Consider the following 22,500-nt stretch of genomic DNA (forward strand, 5'->3'; position numbering starts at 1 on the left):
CTATTTCTTTTTCTTTTTTTTTAGTTTTGTAGGGATGCCTGACCAAGCCGGAGGTATTCGAACCGGCAATCCCCGTGTTGGTAGGGTAGCTTAGTGGTCTACTCCGTTGCCTACCAACACAGGGGGTTGCCGGTTCGAATCCCCGTGTTACCTCCGGCTTGGTCGGGCATCCCTACAGACACAATTGGCCGTGTCTGTTAGTTGGGGTGCCTGTTTGGGGGGGAGGGGGAACTGGGGGGAATAGCATGATCCTCCCACGCGCTACACCCCCCCGGTGAAACTCCTCACTGTCAGGTGTAAAGAAGCGGCTGGTGACTCCACATGTATCGGAGGAGGCATGTGGTAGTCTGCAGCCCTCCCCGGATCAGCAGAGGGGGTGGAGCAGTGACCGGGACGGCTCGGAAGAGTGGGGTAATTAGCCGGACACAATTGGGGAGAAAAAGGGGGAAAATCCAAAAATAGAAAACGGGATGCCAGAATACTCACTGCACATTGCCAGACTCCAGTCCAGTGTTTTTTGAGGCCTGGATAGAAAATGGCAGGAATCACAGACAGAGCGCTAATTTAAAGAAGGTGACGCAAGGTCAGACTACATGTGAGGCCGATTCTCTTGTGACGTGTGGATGATGTAAAAAGAGCCGTGCAGAAGGAAGGAAAAAAAAAACATCTCGGTCAAGCGGTCATCCCCGCTGCAGACGGCGGACAAACCGCTTTGAGAATGAGACGCAGTCGACCCGAATGCGACCCCTTTGATTTGTCCGTGACCTTTGACAAGTGCGGCGGTAATGATCAGATCAGTGGCCTCTCCGTGAGATCGCGGCCCTTCGCTGTCATGCTCTTTGATGGAACTGCCCCTCGGCCTCATGGGATTTCATTGGGAGTCTGCCAACTAATCACCACTTTCTCCCCCTCGCTTTCTGCTTAGGCCCGCCGCGTCCCGTATTATTGACTCGGTCGCTCCATCTTTCAGCGTACCCTCTCAAATCCTGCAGGTTCAGTTCACTCTTCTCCGAAAGAACACCTGTCGATAGGTGTGCCGTCACACAGGTTAGACAAATCCCTCCCCAGAACAGACGGCTAGGTAGCGAACACAGCAGCGTGCATGATGGGGTGGTTGTATACTCGCCGCGGTGTGTTGGAAGATGTGAATTTCACTGGTCTCCGTGTGCCCCGTTTCTGTCTTGTTAGGACTATAAAGCTGGCCTCGCCATCGCTGAGGTGGACCTGACTGCTGCCAATATCAAAGATGTGGACCGGCGAGGCTTTGAAATCAACACACCCTTCAAGAATTTCTGGTGCGTGCATTTCCATTTCTGTGCATATGTGTGTGTGTGTGTCTTTGTGTCTCGCTCGCCTCACACTCCTGCTACTACAAAGGATTACACATGCAAGACAGACAGGCGGATGGAGTCGAGCAGAGCGAGAGAGAGAGAGAGAGAGAGAGAGAGAGAGAGAGAGAGAGAGAGAGAGAGGGGCCGTGTTAGCGAGCGTCTTTGATCGCCCAGACGGGAGCACATTCGCTACGCTGCTATTATGCGGGGCACATTTAATGCTACTCAAATCAAATTTCATTGCTTTTCACTGTTTACACAGTAGAAATAACAGGGAGGATCTGACATGACCCCACGGTGTGCTCAGCATGGCGAGGCTGTCATACGCGCTCAGGGTCGGCAGAAGCCTCAGTGGCAGGATATGAAGGATGTCAGCGCTCCATTTCAGATCCTTTTGAGGCCGATCCCACCCCGTTATCGTCAGATTCTAACCACCTCTGGTTGACGAAATGTCCTTCAGAAACGTTTAACCTCTCACGACGCCATGTTTTAATCTCAATAATTGCATCTCGCAAGGAGTCCAAAAATTCACAATCGGCTGTCAAGGGCGAGCAAATTGGTCTAATCCGCTTTTAAAGCGCACTCGCTTTGACAGAATCTCATAGAGAGATAGTGATATGGCGTTATGTCCGAGTCCTTTATTTAGACCTGAAGAATAAGTACAAAACCTTTTGAAACAGGTTATTCTTCAGATAAGGACTGAAAAGAGACGGCTGTCAATGGCCAGCGTATAGCTGTGAAGTTAAAGCTCTTTTCGATATTCATCTTCGTGCCAATTGTATTACCTTCCCCCTCAATAAATTTAACTTTTTGTGTTTGAAATTAAATGAAAAAATATTCACTGTTTGGCTCTTTCATCATCTTTTTTAACCTAAGAGGAATGCTGAAGGGCGAGGCCTTAAGGAGTACATAAGCTATAGTTTTGCCATACAAATGTGCATATTAGGGGCGTCCAGGTGGTGTGGTGGTCTATTCCATTGCCTACCAACACGGGGATCGCTGGTTTGAATCCCCGTGTTACCTCCGGCTTGATCAAGTGTCCCTATAGACACAATTGGCCGTATCTGCAGGTGGTAAGCCGGATGTGGGTATGTGTCCTGGTTACTGCACTAGCGCCTCCTCTGGTCGGTCAGAGCCCCTTTTCAGGGGGGAGTGGGAATTGGGGGGGAATGGCGTGATCCTCCCACGTGCTACGTCCCCCAGGTGAAACTCTCACTGTCTGCAGCCCTCCCCGGATCAGCAGAGGGGGTGGAGCAGCGACTGGGACATCTCGGAAGAGTGGGGTAAATGGGTGGATACATCCATCCAGTATCTGAACCACTTATCCTGCTCTCAGGGATGCTGGAGCCTATCCCAGCAGTCATTGGGCGGCAGGTGGGGGGACACCCTGGACAGGCTGCCAGGCCATCATAGGGCCGACACACGCACACACACACACACACACATACACACACACACACACACACACACACACACATTCATACCTAGGGACAATTTAGTACGGCCGATTCACCTGCCCTACATGTCTTTGGACTGTGGGAGGAAACTGAAGCCCCCAAAGAAAGCCCACACATACACGGGGAGAACATGCAAACTCCACATAGAGGCCGACCCCCCAAGTTTGGACTTGCCCGGGCCGGGGGCTTGAACCCAGGACCTTCTTGGTGTGAGGCGACCGCGCTAACCACTGCGTCACCCTGCTGCCCTATTACTATTATTATTTTTATTATTATTATTATTTACCAAGTCGCTAACTTTTCTTGCTTGTAGCTTAAAAATGTTATTAGAAGGGCGTACTGAGAAAAATAATACGTTAAAGTGTGAGCTTAACTTTAGTTTAGTAGTGCTTTGTGTTCCTCTGGATGCTCTCAGGAGATTTACCCTGGGGTGACGCACCAATAACACACACACACACACACACACACACACACACACACACACACACACACACACACACACACACACACACACACAAGGCACAAAGGTGTGTGCAGACACATGTACCTGGACTAGACCTTACAGTCATTACAGAACAGTGTTCGCCTTTCTGCTGCACACTAGCAGGCTCCAGTAAGACGGCGGCTAATTATCGATCAGGATTTCTGTCGTTCTTGTTCTTTCTTTTTTCTTCTTTTTAAAAACAGCTTCCGCTGCCGGTGTGATACAGGCATCGCTGACTCTCCAGGGTGCGAGGCCTCTCGTCTGGCCCCGGTCCCAGAAGGGCCTCGCAATCAATGAGCCCTCGACTTGTTTGTGGTTTAATAGCCCATTTAGGATACATACCGTCACACATGCCTGAGCAAAACATGACTTGTTTGTTATGTGTGGCCGCCTTTTGTTTTCTCTGCTTCTTATTTATTCTTTTGCTCGTCCTTTGCCTATCGCCCGGTGGAAAGACGTTTAATTTCGTCTCGTTCCTCCACCTCTCTTTTGTACGACAGATCGATCTGTTTGTCTCCGTGAACTTAATGGCCCCGTCCCCATTTGCCGGGTTTGTTAATACATCGGCTGTAAGTGCCATTTTGTGCAGAGGTCAAAAAAAAAAAAATCTTCGGTCTCCCACATTGTTTTGATGAGGAGGTGACTGTTGAAAGTTTTTCTTCCTTCTTTTTTTTCTTCTTCTCTGTGTGGATCAAATCGATTGGTAGCCCTGGGAGCCTTCTGCTACCTGCTCCAGGTGGGGATTAGAGAGAAACCCATCTAATCACTTTAAGCTGCGGAGACTTACTTTGGCTTTATCGTTGTTTTTGCCACCGCTAAATGGACGCGGAGCTGAGTCCGCCACCGCCGCCACAACAGCAGAGCGTTGCAAGGGTCTCCGCCTCGGGGAGGGGCTGAAAGTTAGGCGGAGGGGGGGGGACCATTTTGTACCGTTACTGTAGAAAGGAGTTGTGCAAAACCTTGATTAAGTGATAAATAATAAAGAGTAAAGACGATCCATCACAGCCTCCAGTTAAATGGATGAGCGCTACATTTCCACCCATGGCTGAGCTTTGTATCCTGCAGCAAGGTTGGACGCCAACGTAATCCTTTGGCGTTCTGGTTTCATCGCGTCCTCTGGCGACAGCACACTAGATGGCCTGCAAGACAGGGACGGACCATGAGAGTGGCATCCATTTTGCATAAGAGCTGCTTCAGAAATCCACGGGAGTGCTGGAGAATATGGACCATATAGTCATGGTAATGATAGCGGTCCGTGTATCACAATTTCTGCTTACATGTGCAAAAACGCCATGTTTAGGAATCTGACTGAGGGGCATCTGGGTAGCGTGGCGGGCTATTCCATTGCCTACCAACACGGCGGTTGCCAGTTCGAATCCCCATGCTACCTCTGGCTTGGTCGGGCGTCCCTACAGACACCCGGTCGTGTCTGTGGGTGGGAAGCCGGATGTGGGTATGTGTCCTAGTCACTGTACTAGCACCTCCTCTAGTTGGTCAGGGCGCCTGTTCAGGGGGGAATAGCGTGATCTTCCCACATGCTACGTCCCCCTGGTGAAACTCCTCACTGTCAGGTGAAAAGAAGCGGCTGGCGGCTCCACATGTATCGGAGGAGGCATGTGGTAGGTAGTCTGCAGCCCTCCCCGGATCGGCAGAGGGGGTGGAGCAGCGACCCTCGGAAGATTTGGGTAATTGGCCAGGTACAGTTGGGGAGAAAAAGGGTGGGGGGGAGACTTGTTTTTGTGAGAAATGCACACAACAAAATTGTGTCACGATATGACAACATCTGAATGTCATCCTGATACGACACCATTGGGCGATGGAAAGTGATAATACTGCATTCATGCCGAGGCTTATTTGCAGGCCGCGGTGGTCGCAATGATTGACGTGTTCACACAATGCACAAGATTTGGTGAAAGGAGATAATTTCCATGATTTTTCTTTTCTTTGCATGTAAGCGGCTCGCTCATAATGACATTCAAAATCAAATTACAGCCAACAATTATAAAATGTGACAAAAAACGTGAAAAGAAATCCCTTCTTTTTCTCTCCTGGACAATTGATTTAATTTGGTCTTCAATATTATAGAAGTGCGGTATGATTTTCTCGTTTGCCCGTCTCGTGTTGTTGACCCCGGGGGTTGTATTTCGCTGCCTCCTTCGTTTGAGTCCCCTGAGAACGTGGAGCTTCATCGGCTCGGCACTCTCGCACCTCGCCTGCTGTGTACCTTTTAGTTCCTTTGCGGTTGAGGAGGCCATGTTTCAGTTCAGCAGGCGATGTGAACAACCCTCTCCTTAGACGGGCTGAGATGGGCCCAGACGGATGGGAACAGAACAGCTGAACCCAGTCAACCTATCGATCTGTGTTGTACCTACCCCCCCTTCTCTCTCCTTCTCTCTCTCTCTCTTACCCTCTCCCTCCCCCTCTCTCTCTCTCTTTCTTTCTCTCTCTCTCGTCCTCATCAATTTGACTCTGTTCAGGTTGCAGGGTTGCCATGGAGACCAGCAGTCCTATTTCTTCTTTATAAGTACGTCTTCACTTTCGGTCAAGCCAGAACTTTCTCTCTCTCTCTCTCTCTCTCTCTCCGTCTCTCTCTCTCTCTCTCTCTCTCTCTCTCTCTCTCTCTCTCTCTCTCTCTCTCTCTCTCGCTCTCTCTCTCACACCTTCCCTCCCTCTCTATTGCGGTTTCTTTCCCCGTCTGTCCGTCTCTGTCTCTCTTGCTTTTCCTTCTTACTTTAACTCTCGAGTGCACACACACACACGATTATCTTACCTGACAGTTTTCTCGTTATAAAATCTTCAGCCACTTGCAGAAGTGTTCATAACATGCACACGCATGCAAGTTTAGACTCCACCCACTCCATCTGACCGATAGTTTAGACTCCGCCCACTCCATCTGACCGATCGTTTAGACCCCGCCCACTCCATCTGACCGATAGGCAGTCACTGGCATGCTGCTGCAAGTACATCGTTTACACAGTAATAGACATATCTAGACTTCCCTGTAGGCTGTGTGTGTGTGTGTGTGTGTGTCTGTGTGTTTGCCAAGCACCATGTCTTCACTCTAGGAGACTAATGAGTGAGACATGGCTGAATTAAGAGCTGGAAACGGCTGTCTGCTGCCTCATATACACACAGACATACATGCACATACAAACACACACACACACACACACACACACACACACACACTGACAGGTCCCATGATAGATACCCAATTTGGGAGATTCGACTTTCCTGCGAGAGAGAGACAAGAGATGGGAAATTGTACATGTGTGCATGCATGCATGTATGTGTGTGTGTGCATGCAAGTGTGTGTGTGTACGTGTTAAAAAAAGAAAGAAGTGTGTGCTTGTGGGTGAAGGCACAAACACACAACCATCCTATCCAGATAGCTACTGTCTATGTCTTGTCGTTGTGTAGCTCTCCCTGGATGCTCCTGTTGGATGCAGGGTTTTTCCACAGTAATTTTTCCTGTTGTTGCTGATCTGTCCTCCTTGCCTTGCAAGAAGCTCATTTTCAGGGAGCTCTATGACACGAGGCCGTGAAGGAGCCTAGATACACACAAAGGATAATGTAATGTTGAATGGAGTAATGTTGGCCAGTTTGTAGCAGTCGGAGTATTTCATTGCATACCAAGATGTACGTGTTGGAAGCAAAGAGCCCTGCGGTTTTATTCCTCTTGATAATTTAACTACTGATGCCGGAGTCATGCTATTTTCATGTGCTGGCTCATAATTTTCAGGAAGTAGATATTTTCCAAAGCTGAAATATAGCGTTCGGTAATGAAACCTTTCAAATGTTAAATAAGTCCATGTCATTAATGGCAGAATCAGCGACCTGCGGTATCGAAATGACAAGCCGCTCACTTTTCATGTTTATTTCACCGGACTGCAATTCTTAGCGCTTTAATGGGATTATTTGGACGTTTGGTGCGAGGCCTGATGGTGTGTAACAGTTCCACATTGCTTTTAAATGTTCACCGAAGCTGCAAATGGATTAAGATCAAACCTCCAAATGTAAATTCAAGTCTTTTTTTTCTTTTTTTTTTTAAACCAGCATTCATTTTGTTTTAATCTCTCATTTATAAGACATACCCATAAGATCCTGAAAGAAAATCCCCATTTGGGACTTTATGGAGTTCAGCGGTGCAGTGTGAAGTAAAAAACGATTTACCTGCCCACCACCCGTTGATCAATTTCACTCAATGGTCCGCTGCAATCTCAGCCATATGCACCCCGCAGTCCCCCAAAAATGCTCCGACTGCTGCATAACCCCTTAACCCTGCCAAACGATGCTATGCTGTTTAATTGCTCTCTCGAATCAAATCAATAACAGCGGGGTATTTGTCTCGGTGGGGGGGTGTGGGGGTTCTGGGGCCCAAAAAAAAAATCAATTGTTGCAGCTTCACAGCCGAGTCAGAACGGGAGAAGGAGGAGTGGATTGAAGCAGTCCAGGAATCAATCGCTGAGACGCTGTCCGACTACGAAGTGGCCGAGAAGATCTGGTTCAACGAGGCCAACCGGAGCTGCGCCGACTGCCACGCCCCGCGGCCGGAGTGGGCGTCTGTCAATCTGGGCGTGGTCATCTGTAAGAAGTGTGCAGGTAAGAGGCAGGTGGACACAACTGTTTTGTTTTTTTGGGGGTTTTTTGTTCTTTTTTGTTCTTTGTTTTGATTTCCTGCAGGGTTTTCATCTTCTCCGTCACGCACAGACTCAATCAGTCTTTATTCATTATTCCTACCGCTCAATGCATCACAATGTGCTTCATGCTGAAAGACAGCGAGGAAGAATGCGACATGCAGGCATGTGCATGCAAACGTAAGCAACAGCAAGTACGCACTCGCCAGTACACTTTCATTCAGGCAAACACATGAAAACCATAGATGAAATATGGAAGCAGGCGACTGTCACGCGTTCAAAACCACATAACATTTGCAAGCTTAAATTGCACATATGGGGAACATGCATGCATCACACACATGCACACTGTCATGCACTCACGCATAAACACTGGACAGGATTACTTCAGTTTATTGATTGACTCACCTGAAGAAAAGCCTAATTCATAATAATATACCAACCTTCAAAACACAGCTACAAAGTGCTTTACAGTAAAAACAACCAAAAGATTAAAACAAAGTAAAAGCCGTACAAATAACACATTATAAAAGAGTAAAGTGAATTAAAGTGCCATGAAATATAAACGAACTCACCCGAACGGCTGTTTTAAATAGGTGGGCTTTCAGAAGGGTTGAGGAAGACGGGAGAGAGTCTGCAGCCCTGGTCTGCTCAGGTTGCAACGGCTGCATTACCTCCGTCTCTCTGTCTGGACCTGGAACAACAAGGAACGACACACCCGAGCATGTCAAGGGGCGGGGAGGCACACAGGACGACAATAAGATCTGATAAATAACTTGGGGCGAGCCCTCTCCGGGCTCTGGAAGTAATCGATAATATCTTGAAATCAATTCTAAAAGCAACAGGTGGCCAGGATCGGTGAAATGGGATCATGTTCCCTGGTCCGAGTTAGAATCCTGGCAGCAGGGTTTTGGAAGAGTTGGAGAGATTTTTTTTTTTGCAAATTAAAAATGACAAATTGGTAATGTCACTTACATGAAATAGCAGATAGTTAAATGAATAAAGAGTAGCGCCACCACAAGGAATTTGAGGGTGAGGTAACCCATAAGTATTGTGGGTGGATGTTGGCTAGCGGTCAGTTTTTGTGTGACTCACTCAATAAAATATACGCCTATAAATATAAGGTGTTTGTGCGGGTGAGCTCTGATTGTGCACTGCACCTGTCTTTTGTATGAGATGGTACTCTGACCTGCAGGTTTTACTGGGATAAGATCTCAGGTGATAAGCCACTTACGGAGCTTGGCGTTTGGCCGCAGGACTCTCTCTAATCTCACTGGCAATACCGGATACCACCAATGACATGACAACAAAAATGAAGCCATGGACTCGAAGGGGGGGGGGGTGGGTCTGAAACCTTCTTTCAACACACTCAACGATATTAGAGAGGCGCAACGGCTTGGTTTGATGTGGTCTGCGGAAGGGTGCCTGCTTAGTGTGGCCATCACTTCCAGTGTTAGTTTAGCTATGGTCTGGTCGAACCCATTACCACACTCAGATAATGACAGAAACAGACGGTGTTGTTCCGTTTTGGAGAAACCGAATCACTATTCTTGCAGGTTAGGGTCGGTTGGCGAATTGTTTATATTGAACCTGAACTCTCGAGTGACATGGTGGTGATTTGGGGAAGTGAGCAACAGAGGAGTCCCCTGTCAAGACGGCATCAAAAATTGTCGAGGTTTGTCGGCTTTGTGGCTGTCATTATGAAGACAAGGGATAAGCATAATGTATTTAATGGTACCTTAAAACAGCAACCACCCCGTGGACCCACCACCGCAGGCCGGGCAGCAGGCAAAGGCGGGGACTGGGGCGTGCCGACTTCTGGCATCACAGACAGGTCCAGGAGGACCAACTGGGAGGAGACCCCCGGGGTAAACCCAGAACTCGCTGGAGGGACCACATGTCCATTCTGGCCTTGGAATGCCTTGGGATCCCCTAGGAGGAGTAGGAGGGCGTTGCAGGGGAGTGGGGCATCTGGGGTGCCCTACTTAGCTTGCTGCCACTGTGACCCGACCCCGGAGAAGTGGCTGATGATGAGCGAGATGAGAGAGAGATAAAAGAGCAACACGATTTGGAAGAACTAACCAGGCCCATTAGAGCTAGTGATGCTGTGTGCCTGTGCTAAATCCCTACAGATGAGGGGCTTTGGTTTGCAAAAAAAAAAAAAAGGGGGGATTGTGCCGTCGCCAGCTGGAAAACAGGCTAGGATATTGCGGATTGAAACTGTTTAAGACATTCTTTGCAAAATCTTTAATATTGCTGGTGGAATGAGGCAAATACCCCTCGGAAGAGAGCGCGACCAAATTCTTCGCGGTAGTTACCCACGTCGAAACAAAACCCTTTCCAGCGTCGCAAAGGGGATATCGAAATCTGTAACACAAGGACCTCGGATATGTCCGACCAGATTTGGTTGGCACCGGTCAGAGCGCCATACGAGTTTCTGTCTAGTGTTCAGCCGGACTAGCTACAATGTGAAGTGTGCTTGAGATGAGCCAGACGAACAGCTTATGGGACCAGGAAGACAGAGGATGGATTTGGTTGCTAGCCACATGATATAATCAAATGCGTAGGTGTACTTATACGTGTGCAAGCACAGATTTATTGGTGCTTGCACCCACTGCACATACTTAAATGTGGATGTGCACATGTCTCCCTGCCCCGCCATCTCCTTCCACAGCTACTTAATAAAGGGGCCCTTAGATTTACTCCACATTTTGTTTGATCCTTCACCTCACCTCTGTGAGCCCATGTAATTGGTGCATGTCGGATATCTGCCATCCCTTTTTTTTTCTTCTTACAAATGCCCTTAAATGATTTCATTTACAGGGTGTTTAATATTACAGTTTGTCGACTCGCTGGAAGAGAGAGAGAGGGTGAATATCTACACACGCCGCGCTCTCCTTAAATTAGGCGGTCGCCCGCTCGGAATATCAACGATGGCTCCCACTTTTAATTAGCGCTCCGGTGTCACCGACAATAAAGAGAAACGCTGAAGAAAAGGAAGAGGAGCGAAGTAATGAGAGGGCTAATGGTAAAGATGATCCTGGATTGGCCTGCCTGTCTTCGTGCCAAGACGGAAAGAAATGGGACGAGAGAGAGAGCGGGAGAGAGAGAGTGAGAGAGAGAAAAGCTGAGTAAAAATTTTAATAGTCCTTAAGTCTGCTCTCTGACATGGCGCGTGTGGAGAGTTTTCATTTACTCGTGGTTTTTCTGTTTGCCATAGACGTGAAGGTTGATAGGGTTGTTCTCCCTCATCTTCCACTTGGTGTGGATTTTTTAGTTATTTATTTGTATTAATTCTGTCCTTTAAGATTAAAGTAAGTTTCCTACTCCTGTGTTCATCCCTCTAAAGCGGTCAAGCCCACATTTTTCCAGGTCTCTCCCAATACATTGATCTTCTCTTTCTACCAACGTCTTCCTCAATCTTACCTCGTCTTCGTATCAAACTCCGTTTTATCACAGCCAGAACCACGTTGATCCACAAACAAAGAAGAGAAGAAGTTGGCGTCCGAGTGGCGTAGTGATCTATGCCGTTGCCTACCAACATGGGGATCGCCGGTTCGAATCCCCGTGTTACCTCCGGCTTGGTCGGACATCCCTACAGACACAATTGGCCGTATCTGTGGGTGGGAAGCCGGATGTGGGTATGTGTCTCAGTCGCTGCACTAGCGCCTCCTCTGGACGATCGGGGCGCCTGTTCGGGGGGTAGACTGGGGGGAATAGCATGATCCTCCCTCGTGCTACATCACCCTGGCAAAACTCCTCATTGTCATGTGAAAAGAAGCGGCTGGTGACTCCACATGTATCGGCGGAGACGTGGTAGTCTGCAGCCCTCCCCGGATCATCAGAGAGGGTGGAGCAGCGACTGGGATGGCTCGGAAGAGTGGTGTAATTGGGAGGATACAATTGGGGAGAAAAGGGGGGGAAAGGGAAACCCACCCCCCCCCCAAAAAAAAAAGAAGAGAAAAAGTTTAGGTGATGTCCAGTAGGTATCCGGGTCCCTCTCCACACTTTTTAAATTTCCTTCCAAACCCCAAAAATTACTGGCGGAGATGACCACCGGCAGCAGTTGTCATGGTTACCAGGGGGAAAAAAGAAGAGGAAAGAAAGGCGGGCAGAAATGGCAGAGCTCTTTGTTTTCTTCTGCTCCATCCCTCTCGTCGAGTGAGTGGAGAGAGCCGGCAAAATGCCACAGAAGGAGAGAGGGCAAGAAAAGTGCTCTGTGTGCTGTCGCCGAAGTCACCAGGAAAGTTTTTAATTGGGGCTGAAATCGGAAATTGTTTGCGGGCTGGGCGAGCTTTCTAGAGAGCCAGCAAGGTGTGCTTTTTTTTTTTGTGGCGTTTTCGGGGATGGAGGTTTTATGTCTCAACAGGGAAATTCAAAGCCGAAACCCTGCGCAACAGACTTTAATTGAAGGTCACTACAAACCACGTGCACACAGCACACAAACGCTGTTCTTTTCAAGCTTCATTACCCCTCTGTGCTCTATGGGCAGAGAATGGCACCAAAATTGCCCCTAACTTATCCACCCTACTCCCATGCCATGCACCCTTGTTAAGACATGCTTTGAACCGTTGTGTGGGAAGGCTGTAGACAACAGCGTCCATGAAATGTTCCAGCGTTAAATGATGTGACATGATGATGGATTATTCGTAGGATGCTAAACTTTGCTGTGATTTTATGCTATGCTACATCATCCATCCACCCATTATCCAAACCGCTTATCCTGCTCTCAGGGTCGCGGGGGATGCTGGAGCCTATCCCAGCAGTCATTTTGCGGCAGGCGGGGAGACACCCTGGACAGGCCGCCAGTCCATCACAGGGCCAACACACACATTCACACCAAGGGACAATTTAGTACGGCCGATTCACCTGACCTACGTGTCTTTGGTCTGTGGGAGGAAACCGGAGCACCCGGAGGAAACCCACGCAGACACGGGGAGAACATGCAAACTCCACACAGAGGACGACCCCCAAGGTTGGACTACCCCGGGGCTCGAACCCAGGACCTTCCTGCTGCGAGGCGACCGTGCTAACCATTGCGCCACCGTGCCGCCCTATGCTACATCACGCTGCATCAAACGACATTGCATTGCTTTGTGCCGGTCAAACAACAAGTGCAAAGCACTGCAGTGATGTGAAAATATCTTAAAGGCCCACAGCATGTTTGACAGAAGTCCGCTGACATTTACATCCCCTTTTATCCATAGTGTCACACCTGTGGAATGAATACTTGATGAGAAAATGCTTCTCTGGATGAAATATCTCAGTTTATCCACCATCAACAGACAGAATACATGACAAGATAACGTGGCGGGTCAAAGGTTACCTTCAGTGTATTATCGCTACATGACAAGACCTCACGGAGGGTGATTACATGCGCTCATGGAGTAATTAGCCGTCATCAACTATCAACCATTCTCTCTGTCTGACAAGTGTAAGAGCAGTTCCTTTAATCATAAATGGCTTTTGTACCCCCTGGACAGAGTATCCGTGCCCTGACACCCTTGCCATGCTTCCTGCCCAGCGGTTGTACCCACATTTGCCCGGCTTGTGCATGGCAGGCAGTATTAAGATCGTGCCTGATCATCCTAATTTATCACCAGTTACAGACGAGACACTAATCCACATTCACTCACACGGCATGTTTTGCCTTCGATATTTTATGCATGCGTGAGCCGTCTCTGGCCATAAGCAACCCCAGAAGCCCCCCGCTCACCCAAATAAACAGGCCGACCAGCAAACACAATGAATTACTCATGATTCATTAGCAATTAATGGCCCTCATTCTGCGCTTTCATTTCCAATTAGGGGAGCTGAAGGGACCGAATATGTCTGTTGTGAGTGAGAGAACAGGCTCGCAGTAATGCTCCATTTCTCTTTCTTGTAAAGGCTCGTTTATTACTTATCCCCTCACTGATATTTAGTGTGTGTGGGTGTGTGTGTTCATTTGTGTGCATTTACATTCCATAGGTGTTTGTGTGCATGTATAGATTTCCATTTATATCTGTGTGTCTGCATGTGATCTTGTGTATACATGTGCATATGCTAATGCCCCTCTCTCTGTGTGTGTGTGTGTGTGTGTGTGTGTGTGTGTGTGTGTGTGTCCCCGTCCGTCTGGCAGGGCAACATCGCTCCCTTGGCCCGAGCATCTCCAAAGTGCGGAGTTTGAAGTTGGACAGCAGTATCTGGAGCAACGAGCTAGTTGAGGTGAAGACTACTGCTGCTCTACATTACTGTTCATGTGCTCCACTTGACTAGACATGTTCCCATCATAAAACGCCATCAAGTCAAGTTTATTTGTGTAGCCCAAATTCACAAGGTAGTCTGGAAGGGCTTTGCAATCAGTTCAATATACAACAATATGCGGCATATGACAACCTCTAACCTTGGACCTTAAACCTAAATGAGGAAAAACTCCGCAAGAAAAACCTTCAGGTCGCGTCCAGGTAGCGTAGCGGTTTATTCCGTTGCCTACCAACACAGGGATCGCCAATTCAAATCTCCGTGTTACCTCCGGCTTGGTCGGGCCTCCCTACAGACACAATTGGCCGTGTCTGCGGGTGGGAAGCCGGATATGGGTATGTGTCGTGGTCGCTGCACTAGCGCCTCCTCTGGTTGGTCGGGGCGCCTGTTCACGGGGGAGGGGGAACTGGGGGGAATAGCATGATTGTTCCACGCGCTACGTACCCATGGCAAAACTGCTCACTGTCAGGTGAAAAGAAGCAGCTGGCGACTCCACATGTATCGGAGGAGGCATGTGGTAGTCTGCAGCCCTCCCCGGATCGGCAGAGTGGATGGAGCAGTGACCAGAACGGCTCGGAAGAGTGGGGTAACTGGATAGATACAAATAGGGAGAAACTACTACTACTTTTGGCTGCTCCCGTTAGGGGTCGCCACAGCGGATCATCCATTTCCATCTCTTCCTGTCCTCTGCATCTTTCTCTGTCACACCAGTCACCTGCATGTCTTCCCTCACCACATCCATTAACCTCCTCTTTGGCCCTCCTCTTCTCCTCTTCCCTAGCAGCTCCATATTCAGCATTCATCTCCCAATATACCCCACATCTCTCCTCCACACATGTCCACGCCATCTCAATCTTGCCTCTCTTGCTTTGGGATACAATTAGGGAGAAAAGGGGGGGGAAATTAAAAAAAAAATGAGAGAAACCTCAGGAAGAGCAACAGAGGAAGGACCCCTCTTCCAGGACAGACAGACATGCAAGAGGTGTCAAATGCAAAAAAAATATACAAAAATAACAGAATTACAACATGACATCATAGATTACATAGGTAATATAGAATACATACAGTTAATGCATGACATTTAGCAAATGTGAATGTGCTGGGTAATAAACTAGTAAAGAGAGGCAAATTTAGTGAATCTGTGACCATCCAGGACAACATTAGGAACCCCACAGATGCAGTCAAGAGCCAGCGGGACCCTGCATCACAAACCAGCTCTGCTCAGTGGGACCCTGCAGAAGCAATAGACTTCCCATACACACAACAGGCGAGGCAGACGTCCACACAGCATTCACAGAGAGAGAGAGAAAGAAAACGAGAGAAGTGATGGGAGTGAGGCCGAACTTGTCATCGCAAAAATAAATAGTATAAAAGCAATTTTAAATGAGAACAGCACAAACAAGAGCATAAATCTCCTGGAGAGTGGGACTGTGACCAAGGGAGGACAGGACACATCACAAACAGGCTCTGAAGTCATCAGGCAGTCGAGAGAGAGAGCGAGAGAGCGAGAGAGCGATGATCAGTGGTCATCAGACAGTCCATAAAGGAAGAGGTATTGTCCTGGAAAGCGACACGAGAGAGATGGACAGAGAGAGAGAAAATGAGAGAGGGGAACAGGTGCACAATATGGGCACAAATGTGCTCAGAGATACAAACAGAAGGTTAGGGGTGTGATGCATTCAGAAAGTTTAGGAGCATTCTCGTCTGGAGGACAAAACCAAGAGATTACTGCTGAGACTTGCAGTTATAAATACATTGAGACTGGGACCCTCCCAAAAGAGGATGGCTGTGACAAAGCTCAGAAAGAAGTCAAAGAGATAAAACGACTAGTTGAAAGCTAATGAGAAGAGATGGGTTTTCAGTTTAGATCTGGAAGAGTCAACAGAATCAGATTCTCAGATGGTGGCTGGGAGGTTCTTCCAAAGCAAGGGGGCATGGTAAGAGAAGGCTCTGCAGTGTGCAGACTTCTGTTTAACTCTGGGGACAGAGAGGAGGTCTGCACTTCGATAATGGAGGGCAGAAGAAGGTACATAAGGCTGTATAAGATCTGACAAATATAAGGTGGCAAGCCCATTAAGTATTTTATAGGTTAAAAGTAGCACTTTTTTAGGGTGGCACGGTGGCCCAGTGGTTCATACTTTTGCCTCACAGCAAGAAGGACCTGGGTTCGAACCCCAGGCCTTCCCAGGTCCTTTCTGTGTGGAGTTTACATGTTCTCCCCGTGTGTGCGTGGGTTTCCTGCGGGTGCTCCGGTTTCCTTCCACCATCAAAAAGACATGCATGTTAGGGTTAATACTCCTTCCTGTGTCTCTGAGCAAGGCAATGGAAACGAGAACTGGAGTTGCTCCCTGGGTGCTGCATCTGCCCACTGCTCCTATACAATAGGATGGGTTAAATGTGCAGAGGACACATTTCATTGTAACCGAGAACAAATTTCATTGTACAATGACAAAATAAAGTGGCTTTCTTCTTCTTTATTTAAAGTCAGAAGTAGCGTGAACGTGGATCCAGTGAAGGGAGGATAGAATCAGTGTGATATGGTCAAGATTTTTTGTTTTAGTTAATATTCTAGCAGCAGCAGTTTGAACCAACTGACGTTTTTGAGTGCTAGCGCGTGACAGGCTGGAAAAAAGGACACTGCAGTAATCTAATCTGGATGAAACAAAAGCATTGATCAGGATCTCAGCATCGGCCATGGACAGAAAAGACCAAATTTTGGCAACTTTTCGAAGGTGGAAAAGAGAGGTATTGATGTGAACTTAGAAGATTAGAAAGAGTTGCATTTAGGTCACTAGTAAAGCTGTCACCAGAGCCAGTCAATACAGTGACAGGAGCCAGGGCCTCTGGCATGCTATCGCCAAGTGCTCTCAAGGTTGATGGGCTGATATGATGGGTGCTGAACACGTTGATGCCACAGCTGCGAGGACAAGCAAGTGCCACCTGAAATTTGATAAGAAAGTGGTCTGACTCAGCAGGTTTAAGAGGCGAGATGGTCATATCAGAAACAACTACACGTGTTGGAATCGGATCAGGATTTTTGCCACTGCAATGGGTGGCGTCATGCACATACTGAACAAAACCAAAGGTGTCAAGAACTGTCGAAAAAGCCTTACCAAGAGGATCGGATGTTTTATTTAGATGGGTATTGAAATCACCCTTTCTGACTGCTTACTAGAAATTAAATCGTGGTTTTCATACCACTTCCTCAAACTTGATAGTGATAAAACTGAGCTCCTTTTAGTTGGCACTAAATCTACTTTGGCCAAAACTGATAGTTTTTCTCTTACTATTGACAATTCTATAGTTCCCCCATCGCCTCAGGTTAAGAGTCTGGGTGTCATCCTGGACAACACATTATCTTTTGAAGCTCACATCAACAATGTTACTCGGTCGGCATACTTCCACCTACACAATATTAATCGTCTTCGGCCTTCACTTACACCTAAAAGCACAGCCATACTCCCTCACACCCTGGTTACATCCTGTATTGACTACTGCAATTCTATCCTCTTTGGTCTTCCCCTCAAGCGTCTTCATAAGCTTCAGCTGGTCCAGAATTCAGCTGCCTGTATCATGACCAGATCTCCTTCCATAGATTTTATCACTCCTGTTCTTCAGCAACTCCACTGGCTCCCTGTTAAATACTGTATTGACTTCAAGATCCAGCTCCTCACCTTTAAGGCCCTTAATAACTTAACTCCTTCATATCTTTCCGAACTCCTTCATATCCACATGCCCTCCTGCACTCTCAGATCCTCTTCTGCTCTCCAACTCACTACACCATCGGTCTGCTTGACTACCGTTATGGACTAGATCCTTAAGTCGTTCAGCCCCCCGCCTGTGGAAGTCTCTCCCACAAGACATTCACAACATGGACTCTCTTTCAACCTTCAAATCCCATCTCAAAACGTACCTTTTTAAACTGGCATATTTAGTCTGATCCATACGTCATTGACTTTTGTGCAGATGATGATTTTATACTTATTTGTTGTGTTAACTTTTTATTGTCTACCCTGCTGTTTTGATTGTATGCTGTCTGATACAGTGCTGCTTTGTAGTTTTTACTGTGTTCTGTAAGGTGTCCTTGAGTGTTTTGAAACGCGCCCACAAATAAAATGCATTATTATTATCATTATTATTATTATTATCATTAGAAAGCCACTTTATTTTTGTCATTGTACAGTTGTTTTGGTTACAATGAAATTCGTCTTCTGCATTTAACCCATCCTCTTGTATAGGAGCAGTGGGCAGCTTCAGCGCCCAGGACAACTCCAGTTCTTCTTTCCATTGCCTTGCTCAGGGGCACAGACAGGAGTATTAACCCTAACATGCTTGTCTTTTTGATGGTGGGAGCACCCAGAGGAAACCCACACAGACAAGGGGAGAACGTGAAAACTCCACACAGAAAGGACCTGGGACGGCCTGGGGTTCGAACCCAGGACCCTCTTGCTGTGAGGCAACAGTGCTAACCACTGGGCCACTGTGCCGCCGGGTCAGCATGGGTAGCAAGGTCTGAGAAAAATTCCGTGAAATCATCTAGAAATTGGGAGTGCGACCCAGGTGGCCGGTAGAGAATGACAAGGTAAATGGCGGGAGTCCATTAACCTGGACAGAGCTGTTCACGGCTGTTAAACAGGGGGACATGACTAACACCTCAAAAGTTTCAAATTTAGTGTGAGATTTTGAGACAAGATTAAAGATAGAGTCATAAATGAGGGCAACACCCCCACCTTATTTGGTAGCTCAAGCAGCATGGGCACTAGTGTAGTCAGGCGGTGAGGCATCATTGAGTAGTAAGAAAACGTTTAGTTTCAGCCAAGTTTCACATAAACCAAGCATATCGAAAGTATGCTCCAAGATCAAGGCATTTACCCAAATCGTTTTGCTCAACAGTGATCTGATATTGATAAAGCCAATGTTCAGGGGTTGTGTACTGCTAGGGTTTGCTGGGATAGGCCTTTGATTGGGGCTAGCGATGGAGGAGGTCATTTTAATTGGGGCAAGATATCTGAGGGTAGCAATAGAGGCATTGGGACGCCTGCGTACACATCGAGGGAGAGATACAGTTGTGATTTGGTGAGGTGGTTTGTGAAACACATTGCCTCTGCCAGAAGTAGATATAGTAATTAGATTGTTGTGGTTAGCTTTTGGTGCGCAAGAAAACGTACGCATGACATGGGGGGGACAGTCTCAATCTGATAATCTACACTACCAATCTTATGACCTACACTATCGGAGTTGACCTGGCTCAACACATTGACTGATTTAGTAGACTCCAAACCCGCACTGAAATTGTGCGTAGTGGGTTGTCTAAATGCCTGCAGCCCACCATGCCTTAAGTCCCTAGTGTCAAGCCTGCTGTAGGCAACTATATTCCTGGATTGAATAGCGGTGCCTTCTCTAGTACGGTGCCATAGTAGGGTGGAGGCCATCCGCTTTCAGCATTGAATTGAATCAATACTGTGACTGTATTGATTCAGAGTTATAATATAACATGGTATTTTTGCTCCAGTGATGTGTAGCATGATGAGATAATCACATCAGTCAATCAAGCAAACTTTATTCATATCACATTTACATACATTATATTATATTGTTATATTATATTGTTATTTTAGTTTATTATCATCTACTGCTACTACTTTTGATTGCTCCAGTTAGGGGTCGCCACAGTGGATCATCAATCTCCATCTCTTCCTGTCCTCTGCATCTTCCTATGTCATGCCAGCCACCTGCATGTCCTCCTTCACCACATCCATAAACCTCCTCTTTGGCCTTCCTCTTTTCCTCTTCCGTGGCAGCTCCATATTCAGCACCCTTCTCCCAATATACCCAGCATCTCTCCTCCACACATGTCCAAACCATCTCAATCTTGCCTCTTTTGATTTGTCTCCAAACCGTCCAACCTGAGCTGTCCCTCTAATATACTTATTTCTAATCCTGTCCTTCTTCGTCCCTCCCAATGAAAATCTTAGCATCTTCAACTCTGCCACCTCCAGCTCCTCCTCCTGTCTTTTTGTCAGTGCCACTGTCTCCAAACCATATAACATAGCTGGTCTCACAACCATCTTGTTAACCTTCCCTTTAACTCTTGCTGGTACCCTTCTGTTGCAAATCACTCCTGACGCTCTTCTCCACCCACTCCACTCTTTAAGACCACCACTTTAGTTTATTATCATGTTTCTGAATATTCCTCAATCACCCGCTTAATATATGACATTTGTCCAACGGTCATTACAAATACCATAGAGCAAACTGAATATGAATGGCAGGAAGGCTGAATTTGACATGATACCTCTTGAGTGATACCTATCAGTCTGTCTTTGGTTTTATTGTTTTTCGACTCCCCACAACCAGCTGGTTTCTCCCATAAACTATGACATTTGGCTCTCCATCTCCTGTCTGACCCCCACAGCTCTTCCTGGAGGTCGGCAACAAGAACGCCAACAGTTTTTGGGCCAGCAGTCTTCCCCTGGAGGAAGAGCTTCACATGGGGTCATCGACCGAGCAGCGGGCCACCTTCCTCCGCAGGAAGTACAGGGAGAGGAAGTACCGGAGGGTCCTGGAAGGCTTTCATGACCAGGAGCAACTAAACCAGGTACCAGTTAAGGAAGGACTCCTTCATCAGGATTATGTCAACTCCAAAACTAATATTTTGTAGGGGTCTGGGGACGTTGATATCTGTAATAGACCTATAAAGCATGCTGTAAATCTCATAGAGGACGAAAATAATTCTCTTTAACTATGTCTAACACTAATATTGGCTCTTGTTGCTTTAAAGGGTTGTTCTCTCTCTTGCATTTCTGGATTGGTTGAGGTGGAGTTTGATCAGTTTTGAAGCTGCTTTAGGAAAATGGTTAGCAATCGTCAGCTTAGCATAAGCTGTGTTTTCCCCTGATGTCAACTGGCAGGCAGGGGATGCAACATCCGCACCATGATATATCCATCCATCCATTATCTGAACCGCTTATCCTGCTCTGGAGCCTATCTCAGCAGTCATTGGGCGGCAGGCGGGGAGACACCCTGGACAGGCCGCCAGACTATCACACAGGGCCGACGCACACACACACACACACACACACACACACACACACACACACACACACTTGCTGGTTGTCCATCGTGCCCGATGATGACCATCTTCTTCTATTTGTGGGTCCTTTGAGGACTCAGATAGCAGAAGATACCTGCGCAGAGATGGTTTTTAAAGTGGCATGGGGGGTGCGCTTCTCCCAACGCCACATGACTTGATTGTAGAGGAGATGGTTCCGATGGCAAGGGGGATCCCTAGACGACCGGCACCTCCACACAACTGCAGGGGGCTGCCGGAAATCCAGTTTTTTGGAAACCGCCTCGAAGCGTGCCGCCACAGCTTGCTTTTCTGTTGGGGTAAGCTCCCTTAGCCTTATGTCTTCCAGACTCACCCACAAGGCAGCGGGGCAGTGGTTGATAGGTGCCAGGGTGTGTCCACCAGGGTGGGCCTGCACACCATATCTCTGGGGCCCACTGCTGCTCCGAGATCCCCTGCCAAGTTAGCCTGGGGCCGCAAGACCCCAGTTACCATGTGTGGCCACGGGGAGGCCTGGCAGGAGTCTTGGTGAAGGAGAGGCTATGTACTGGCAAGGGAAGGCTTACACGCTAGGATGCTTCCCTATTCGCCACAAAGGCTAGCCAGCGGCAGCAAGCTAAGGGCAGGAAGGACACAAGCGGGTTGGAAGAACACATGCACCTTCCCTCCAACTACACACAGCTGCACTAGACGCATCACAACACACTGTGTGTATGTACACACACACACACACACACACACACACACACACACACACACACACATACCTAGCGACAATTTAGTATGGCCAATTCACCTGACCTACATGTCTTTGGACTGTGGGAGGAAACCGGAGCCTCCGGAGGAAACCCACACAAGACACGGGGAGAACATGCAAACTCCACACAGAGGACGACCCGGGATGACCCACCAAGATTGGACTACCCCGGGGCTCGAACCCAGGACCTCCTTGCTGTGAGGCGACCACGCTAACCACTGTGCCACCATGCCGACACCATGATATCTGTAATTTCTAATTATATCACTCAATATATTTGAAAAGCAGAATGGTTGGCAAATAGGGATCGAAACCTCCATTCACTTTCACCATAGGTGAACAGATGAATCGATCTGGGTGAAGTCTAAGCCGGGAACAAATCAAGAGATTTATTCATCAGATGGTACCTGGACAACACAGACAAATTTCTGTTTCTTTTTTTTTTTTTGACCATTACTCAAAATGCCAAAATCGATCCGACAACCTTCGGTCTTGAGACTAAATATAAACTCAAGATTACAT

The 22,500-nt window shown here is 47.6% G+C and overlaps 1 protein-coding gene across 1 annotated transcript in view; it reads left to right on the top strand.

The window, feature by feature from the left end:
* arap2 (ArfGAP with RhoGAP domain, ankyrin repeat and PH domain 2) overlaps nucleotides 1-22,500 on the top strand; it is a 195,775-nt gene that overhangs the window by 69,912 nt on the left and 103,363 nt on the right. Inside the window, exons 9-12 of the mRNA XM_056300208.1 lie at nucleotides 1,189-1,295; nucleotides 7,675-7,874; nucleotides 14,031-14,116; nucleotides 20,568-20,750. Of these exons, the coding sequence (XP_056156183.1) occupies nucleotides 1,189-1,295; nucleotides 7,675-7,874; nucleotides 14,031-14,116; nucleotides 20,568-20,750 (576 nt within the window). The remainder of the gene's footprint in view (nucleotides 1-1,188; nucleotides 1,296-7,674; nucleotides 7,875-14,030; nucleotides 14,117-20,567; nucleotides 20,751-22,500) is intronic.

Source organism: Lampris incognitus, chromosome 20, assembly GCF_029633865.1.
Source record: "Lampris incognitus isolate fLamInc1 chromosome 20, fLamInc1.hap2, whole genome shotgun sequence".
NCBI lineage: Eukaryota > Metazoa > Chordata > Actinopteri > Lampriformes > Lampridae > Lampris > Lampris incognitus.